The sequence below is a fragment of the Budorcas taxicolor genome, chromosome 2 (genome assembly GCF_023091745.1).
Source record: "Budorcas taxicolor isolate Tak-1 chromosome 2, Takin1.1, whole genome shotgun sequence".
Classification (NCBI taxonomy): domain Eukaryota; kingdom Metazoa; phylum Chordata; class Mammalia; order Artiodactyla; family Bovidae; genus Budorcas; species Budorcas taxicolor.
The window spans coordinates 41,700,207-41,708,835 of NC_068911.1; the positions used below are offsets into that span (position 1 = coordinate 41,700,207).

General features: G+C 61.4%; 1 protein-coding gene across 1 annotated transcript in view; it reads left to right on the plus strand.

The window, feature by feature from the left end:
- IFT140 (intraflagellar transport 140) overlaps positions 1-8,629 on the plus strand; it is a 50,451-nt gene that overhangs the window by 39,664 nt on the left and 2,158 nt on the right. The window contains exons 18-28 of the mRNA XM_052636384.1: positions 959-1,136; positions 1,376-1,566; positions 1,822-1,917; positions 2,115-2,247; positions 2,402-2,545; positions 2,632-2,760; positions 2,835-3,017; positions 3,705-3,911; positions 4,092-4,304; positions 4,389-4,555; positions 5,506-5,650. Coding sequence (XP_052492344.1) covers positions 959-1,136; positions 1,376-1,566; positions 1,822-1,917; positions 2,115-2,247; positions 2,402-2,545; positions 2,632-2,760; positions 2,835-3,017; positions 3,705-3,911; positions 4,092-4,304; positions 4,389-4,555; positions 5,506-5,650 — 1,786 coding nt within the window. The remainder of the gene's footprint in view (positions 1-958; positions 1,137-1,375; positions 1,567-1,821; positions 1,918-2,114; positions 2,248-2,401; positions 2,546-2,631; positions 2,761-2,834; positions 3,018-3,704; positions 3,912-4,091; positions 4,305-4,388; positions 4,556-5,505; positions 5,651-8,629) is intronic.

Consider the following 8,629-nt stretch of genomic DNA (forward strand, 5'->3'; position numbering starts at 1 on the left):
CCGGGGTCTCCACAGGGCAGCCCCAGAGGAGGGGCCTCGGCGGGTGCCGGGAGCTTCTGCAGGGCCCGGGCTTCCTGGAGTCGGGTGCTGGGAGCCTGCCTGCCCCTTATGTTGAGGTTACAGTCCACATGCAGGCCTGGGCAGCAGGGAGTTTGCACTGTCAGACAGGCACTGGGTGGGTGTCCATGTGGCCTGTCCATCGGGTGCACAGACCCCAGGGCCCACACAGGGTGAAGCTGCCGTCAGAGGGACCAGCGTGCGGGGACAGCACTTCCCACGGGCTTTTCCCAGCCCGGCTTGGTGGCAGGGTAGGTCCACCAGCCGCTCACGTCCCAGGAGTTACTGGTCTGTGCTCCTCGGAGCCATGGGGTCTTCTGGGCATGGAGCACCCTCCCTCCCACCAGCCTCATTTCTCGTTTCTTGGGGAGGCCTGACCTGCTGGGGTGGGAGGGAGAGAGATGCCAGAAACCTCCGAAAGAGAAAGAAAGACCCCCGCCCCGAGCCTGTACCGGAGGGTCAGAGGGCAGCTCTGCAGGCCAGCCCCCAGGGCCCTCACCCCACCTCTCATCCCCAACTTCCTGGCTGACCCAGGGGCTCTGTGGGAGGATGCGGGGCCACTAGGAGCCCCGCCTGGGATGGAGGTGGTGGTTGGGGGGGGCAGGTGTGCTCTGAGGGGCACAGTGGGGCTGGCAGCCTGTGCCGGATGCCCCTAGTTTTCGTGGGAGGGTGGCAGAGGGGAGCCTGGGCGAGGGGCAGGGTCCCAGCTGCGGACCAGGCGACAGGGCTGTCATTGCCTCCTCGGGAGGGCCCACGGGCCCCAGCTTGCCAGGCCGTTCTGTGGGTGAAGCCATGGGGCTCGCACGTGGCCCCTTCCTCGGGGACTGTGTGCCCGGCCGGGTCCCCGCGTTGCCTGGCACGAGGGACGGCTGCTCACCAAGCCCCGTGTCCTCCACTGCAGCCAGGCCGTCTGGGAGAACATGGCGCGCATGTGCGTGAAGACGCAGCGGCTGGACGTGGCCAGGGTGTGCCTGGGGCACATGGGCCACGCCCGGGGGGCCCGAGCGCTGCGCGAGGCCCAGCGGGAGCCAGAGCCAGAGGCCAGGGTGGCCATGCTGGCTGTGCAGCTGGGCATGTTGGTGAGTGCCACGCCCCTCACGCGGGCCTGCTCCCTGCTCGTGTGGGCTTATCTGGGTCAGGTCGCAGGGAACAGGAAAGCCCTCGGGCAAGCTGAGACCGTAACGGGGGGCGGGGTGAGGGAGTGGACACCCCCGGTTCTGACGGGATCCATCAGCCCCTCGGCGATGTGGGGGTCAGACCCTAGCTGACAGGCCGGCTCCCCGCACCCCAGAGTGTCCATACCCCACTGTTCCCGCAGGAGGATGCAGAGCAGCTCTACAGGAGGTGTGGGCGCTACGACCTCCTCAACCGCCTGCTGCAGGCCTCAGGCCAGTGGCAGAGGGCCATCGAGGTGGCCGAGCGCCACGACCGCATGCACCTGCGCACCACCTACTACAACTACGCCCGGCACCTGGAGGCCAGCGGGGACTGCAGCCTGGCCCTCAGCTAGTGAGCCGCCCCGAGGGGTCCAAGGCTCTCCAGGGAGGGGCACCTGAGCCCTGGGCTCTAGTGGGGCTGCCGGGCTTGGCCGGCTGTGTGCATGGGCCCTGTCAGGCCTGGGCCCCCAGCGGGCAGAGTGCTGGTGGGGCCTGCAGGCGGGAGCACGGCTGCAGAGCTGCAGGCGGGAGGCAAGGCACCATCAGTCCTCAGGTTCCCAGGGCTAAGCCTGGGCAGGGGTGAGTGGCGCCGTCTCTCCTCCCGCAGCTACGAGAAGTCGGACACGCACCGCTTCGAGGTGCCGCGGATGCTGGTGGAGGACCTGCAGGCCCTGGGGCTGTACGTCAACAAGATGAAGGACAAGTGAGTGCCCGCCCGCGGGGCCTTCTGCCGGAGCCTTCTGTGCGATGGCGTGGAGCGTCCCAGCCCCTCCAGGTTGGACCCCAGGAGGCCAGGAGGGGCCCTCCCCGGGACCTCACTCAGGCTCGGCCACCCGGCGTCCCATCTCCCAGCTGCTGTGGGCCGGGGCAGAGGGCCTGAGGAGAGGTGTGGCTCCGCAGGACGCTGTGGCGGTGGTGGGCCCAGTACCTGGAGAGCCAGGCCAAGATGGATGCGGCGCTGCACTACTATGAGCTGGCCCAGGACTACTTCTCCCTGGTCCGCGTCCACTGCTTCCAGGGCAACATCCAGCGGGTGGGTGCCCCGACCGGGTCGGGCCAGGGGGACACGGGAGTGCCAAGGGAGGGGGCTGGGTGCTCCGGGGGAGGGGGCCAGTGCACGGGGAAGAGAGGGGTCCCGCCGGAGCAAGGCAGGCTGGACGCGAGGCCACCGTCCCTGGTGTCTCTAGGCCGCTGAGATAGCCAGCGAGACCGGGAACTGGGCGGCCTCCTACCACCTGGCCCGGCAGTACGAGAGCCAGAACGAGGTGCGGCAGGCCGTGCACTTCTACGCGCGTGCCCAGGCCTTCAACAACGCCATCCGCCTGTGCAAGGTGGGCACCCCTGCTTCCTCTCCAGGGTCCCGTTCCAGGGGAGACCCTCCTGCCAGGCGGTCCATACCACGTCTGTGCCCCCACAGGAGCACGGCCTGGACGACCAGCTCATGAACCTGGCCCTGCTGAGCTCCCCTGAGGACATGCTGGAGGCCGCGCGCTACTACGAGGAGAGGGGCGAGCAGATGGACCGGGCAGTCATGCTGTACCACAAGGTGAGGCCGCCCCGCCCGGCCTGGCCTGGCCCAGAAGCGCCTGGCTGGCACACTCATAGCCCCGCCGTCCACAGGCCGGCCACTTCTCCAAGGCCCTGGAGCTGGCCTTTGCCACCCAGCAGTTTGCGGCCCTACAGCTGGTGGCAGAGGACCTGGATGAAAAGTCAGACCCCGCCCTCCTGGCCCGTTGCTCTGACTTCTTCCTGGAGCACGGTCAGTACGAGAAGGCTGTGGAGCTGCTGCTGGCCGCCAAGAAGGTACGGCTGCAGACGCAGGCCTGCTCCCCAGGAGGGCCCAGCGGCTGCTCTGGGGTGCAGGCCCCGCTGTGAGGGACTTGCCGCTCTTTCCCAGCACACAGACCACGGGAGTGCCTGCCGCGGGGCTCCTGGGTGTGCAGCTCAGGGGCATCCACAGTGCCTCTCATCCCCAGGACTCTGTTCCCCTCAGCCCAGCACGTGCCCCTCTTTCCTGTCTCCCTGTGTCTGACAGCACACTCACACACATGAGTGGCGTGTGCACAAGGCCCGCACCAGCAGGCCCACCATCCACGTCTGGGCAGCATGCCTGCCAGGCTCCCTGTGCAGCCTCCGCAGGGGATGTCCCCCCCAGGTCACACTGCGCGTTCTTCCCGAGAATCTTTCTCAAGTGAAAAATAGAAAATTTTTCTTGAATTTTTTTTTAAGAAAAAAGTAACTAAACCCCCTACTCTGAAAACTTGAATTGAGGTAGAAGGTTGATCTGTGGTCTCTTCTCCCACGATGAACATACCTTCCTTCCCAGTGGTGTTTCCTCGGCTCTTCTAGAGCGTCCGCAGGGAGAGATCCCCTGCCGCCTCCTGGCTGTGCTGCTCCCCCAACCCAGGGGAGGGGGTGGGGTCGGGGAAGCCCCCCTCCTGCCCGCCCACCTGACGCTGACCACCCCTCCTCGGTGTCTGTGGCCCCCAGTATCAGGAAGCCCTGCAGCTGTGCCTGGAGCAGAACCTGACCATCACCGAGGAGATGGCCGAGAAGATGACGGTGCCCAAGGACTGCAAGGAGCTGTCCGAGGAGGCCCGGCGGGCACTGCTGGAGCAGATCGCCAGCTGCTGCATGCGCCAGGGCAGCTACCACCTGGCCACCAAGAAGTACACGCAGGCGGGGGACAGGCTGAAGGTGGGTGTGGCCAGTGCCCGCTCGCGTTCCGCGGGGCGAGTTTCCCGAGCCGGGCCCCTGGGGTGCCCGCGAGGCCCTTGCAGCCCGGAGCTCCCTCGTCCTGAAGCCGCGCCTGTCGCGTCGGGCTGGCACTCCGTCCACATGCCCAGAAGGGCCCAGCCCGGCTCTTTGTCTGTCCAGGCCATGAGGGCACTGCTCAAGTCCGGGGACACGGAGAAGATCGTGTTCTTCGCGGGCGTCTCGCGGCAGAAGGAGATCTACGTCATGGCAGCTAACTACCTGCAGTCCCTGGACTGGCAGAAGGACCCCGAGGTCATGAAGACCATCATCAGCTTCTACACCAAGGGCCGTGCACTGGACCTGCTGGCCGGCTTCTATGACGCCTGCGCCCAGGTGCCACCCCGCTCCCCAGCCCGGGCCTGGGGGGGCCGGGGCGGGGCGCCGGTCTGGTGCCGGTCCTGATGCTGCGTCCTGCAGGTGGAGGTCAACGAGTACCAGAACTACGACAGGGCGCACGGGGCGCTGACTGAGGCCTACAAGTGCCTGTCCAAGGCCAAGGCCAGGAGCCCGCTAGACCAGGAGGCCAGGCTGGCACAGCTGCAGAGCAGGATGACGCTGGTGAAGCGCTTCATGCAGGCGCGCAGGTGCGGCTGCGGGGCTCACGACACCCGCAGGGCGCCCTCTCCCTGGGAGCTCGCTACACAGTGGGCGCAGCGTGGGCAGGCGCGCTCTGCAGCCCCAGGCATGGCATGAGGGCCCTTCTGGTTCCCACAGAACTGGGCTGGTTCTAGGAAGGTCGCTCCAGAGACAGCCCAAGACTCTGAGGGAGGCAGGTGTGCTTGGGGAGGCTATAACCTGCAGGGAGCCTGCGGCCCGCTTGGGTGCCCGGGGGCTCTAGCCCCTGGTTCCAACGCAGGCCCAGGGTGGAGGCCCGCTGTTTCCAGACCTGGACGTGTCCAGGACCCCAGTTCTTATTTACTGGCCGCTCGTGCAGCACTTGCGAGACCCTCGTGTGGGCCACTTTCCTTAGCTGAGAGCAGGCTCTCCGAAGAGGAGCCCCAGGCTGTTCTGAAGCTGTTTACAGAGCCGGGCTCCTTGGAGGGCGCTCCCGGCTCCATGTGCAGATTCAGGAACCTCGGGGTGGCAGGAGGGAGTGGGCACAGCCCTGGGCAGCGCCCGGACAGACTGGAGGGCGGGCCTGCCGGGCTCATGGGACCTCCTGGTGCCCCTCACCCGCACTCACTGGGAACCGCCAACCCCCTGGCGCCACTGTGCTGGCCTTTCCCCGGGGGGCCCTGCGCAACCACCTCCCAGGTCAGCACGCTCTCTCCAGGCCCTTGCCCTCCGGCCCAGGGCCCCCACCCTGAGCAGGGCCGGGCGTGGACAGGCCAGTGCCCTCCAGAGTCCAGTGAGTCCCTGCGAGTGACCAGCACGTTTTGTTAAATCAGTGAGTTTATGACGTGACTTACTAACGAATTCATGAACCTCATGGGATTACCTTCACAAAAGCTGTGCCCTCCAGGCCAAGGGCCTGCCCTGACCCCTGACACGCAGCCCCACGCGGGGCTGGGGCTCAGGCTGTCCCTCCTCCCAGCAGGACCTACATGGAGGACCCCAAGGAGTCGATCCGGCAGTGCCAGCTGCTCCTGGAGGAGCCGCACCTGGACAGCAGCATTCGTGTGGGGGATGTCTACGGCTTCCTGGTGGAGCGCCACGTGCACTCGGGGGACCTGCAGACGGTGAGGCCCGGGTGGGGGCCCTGCCTGCAGGGCGAGGTGGGGCTTGGCTTCCCTGCGGCTCCATGTCAGTTTTGATTTTTCAGTCTTTTAAGAAAATATTTATTTGGCTGTGCTGGATCTTAGCTGAGGCGTGTTGGATTTGGTTCCCTGACCAGGGGTCGAACCCGGGCCCCCTACATTGGGAGCGTGGAGTCAGTGGCTGGACCACTAGGAAAGTCCCTTCCTTTCCTACCTTTCTTATTTTGAAATACTTTAAAACTGAGAAGTTTCAAGAATAATAGCACCCCAGTTACCCTTTACCAGATTGATGACTTTTAAAATATTTTGTCATCTTTATTTATTCATTCTTTATGTTTTAAGATTTATATTTTACACATAAAATGAGTATTTTCTGAGCCATTCAAGAGGCACAGAGTCCTTTCCTGCCCCCCACCCCTCAGTCTGCTCGCACTTGGGGCGCCCAGCTCCTGGAGCTCCCAAGGGAGTTTGTACAGTAAGATGGACGTCAGGTCCGTAGGTGCCGGATGGAGCGAGTAGATGGACTTCTGGCCTCAGAGCGCTCTTTCTGGAAGGCTCTTGATCATTCAGTTTAATAGAACAGTTCTCAAGCATTTTGATCTTAGGACCCCTTTACACTGGGGAAGTTCCTGACAACTTGAAGAGCTTTTGTTTATGTGGGTTATGTCTACCAATACTTACCATATTAGAAAATAATAAATTTGTAAAATACTTGTTAATTTACTTAATCATAAAAAACCCACAATATGGTAACATGGATGACATTTTCATTTAAAATAACATTTTAAATAGCATTTTCCAAAACAAAGACCTTTAGTGAGAAAAGTAGCTTTGTTGTACATTTTTGCATGTCTCTTTAATGTCTGATTTCTGCATTCTATGTGGCAAAACAGTTGTTTGAACTGAAATATGAGACCTGTGATGAAGACCCAGCTCACACCAGCGTGCAGGCGAGAAGGGGCGGGCCTTCCTGCTCCCTGCCGGGTGTCCGTGGGTCTGTCTCTTCGCGACACTCCGCAGGTGGAGACCAGGCCTTGCTTTTCGTACTTGTTACCTTAGAACCCGTTGGTCTGGGTTTACCGCACAGTCCTCCGCTCCCGGCTTAAGTCCCGGTATTTCTGTTGGTCGAGTCTTCTCTCTTTATTGTGGTTCGTATTTTCCTGCTCCTTTGCAGGTGTGGTGATTATTTATTGGATTCTAGACACTGTAATGGAGAAGGCAATGGCACCCCACTCCAGTACTCTTGCCTGGCAAGTCCCATGGACAGAGGAGCCTGGTGGGCTGCAGTCCATGGGGTTGTTAGGAGTCAGACACGACTGAGAGAGTTTACCTTCACTTTTCACTTTCATGCATTGGAGAAGGAAATGGCAACCCACTCCAGTGTTCTTGCCTGGAGAATCCCAGGGATGGGGGAGCCTGGTGGGCTGCTGTCTCTGGGGTTGCACAGAGTCGGACACGACTGATGCGACTTAGTAGCAGCAGCAGACGCTGTAAATGTTTCAGGTTGTCAAGTGATGATGTGTTTGTCTGTGTGTGTGTGTGTCTGTGTCCCTGTGTGTGAATGTCCATGTATTTTTTTTTTTTACATTATTTATTTATCTTTGGTTGTGCTGGGTCTTCGCTACTGCGCCCAGGCTTTCTGTAGCTGCAGCGAACAGGAGCTACTCCCTGCTAAGGTGCACAGGCTTCTCGTTGCAGAGCGCGGGCACTAGGACACACGGGCCTCAGGGTTTGCGGAGCACGGGCGCTAGGACACGCGGGCCTCAGGGGTTGCGGAGCGCGGGCGCTCGAGCACAGGCTCAGTAGCTGTGGTGCACGGGCTTAGTTGCTCCGTGGCGGGTGAGATCTTCCCAGACCAGGGATTGAACCCGTTCACCTTGCACTGGCAGGTGTGTTCTCTCCACCGAGCCACCATGGAAGCCGTGCGTGTGTGTTTAGACATCATTGAGCTTTCTTCTGAGATGAGAGTAAGTTACTTGGAAACAGTTTGATCCTTTTGAAACTGTATTTGGGAAAGCTGTAATTATTTTTCTTCCAAAAATTTTTTTCTGCTGTATTCTTTCCGGCTCATCTACACCACGTACAGTGTCAGGGTCCAGCAGAGGCCAGGACCTGGGCTCCAGGGCTCCCCTATTCCTCGCGTTCCGGCTGCCATGTGGACGCAGTTCTGGTTCCGGTTCTGGCTCTCTCAACCACAGAGTGTGCCTCCCCAAGGCAGTGGTTACAAGCAGAACTCACCCGAGCGTGGGCCCCAGCGCACCTGCCTTGGTTGTTCTCTGGAGCCAGTGTGTTTGTGCAGCCTGTCCTTGCTGGTGGGAGGCTGACCTAAAGCAGGCTCAGCGGAAGCCTCTGTCCTCATCCTTTGGGTCTCCGTCCTCTCGTGCAGACAGCAGAGCTCTGCCCGCCACGTTTTCCCGTCATGTCCCCAAGGGCTTACACAGACCTTGCCGAGGCCCAGAGCGCTGCCCGGCCCAGCCCCCGCAGGCAGTAACCCGAGGCCCCTTCCTTTCCCAAGCGCTCACAAGCCCCGCATCGACCAGTCGTTCCAGAAGTGTCGCCAGCGGGCCGTGCTGGCCTCGTAGGGCACGGCTGGCCCCAATTCCCAGGGAAGCTGAGTGTCCGCCCATGGCCTGGGGGTCTGCACCTCGAGCTCAGACTTCCTGGCTGGCTCGCCCATGTCCTCTCAGCTCCTCCACTTCCAGCTCCAACCCTAACCCTTCTGTTGTTATGGAGACAGCTCTGAAGTGAACCAAACAGTGTCCCCCTTTTAGAACACAAGCTGGACGGCAGAGATGCTTAGACCTCTGAATCCTCAGTATCAGATCACATTGCAAGCGTTTCACCAAGTTCTTTGTGGTCTCAAGCTCTGAAGCCTGTGGGATTTCAGTTTTTAAGCTCTTTTATTTATTTACTTATTTGGCTGCACCAGGTGCTTGTTGCAGCGCACGGGATCTTCTGTGT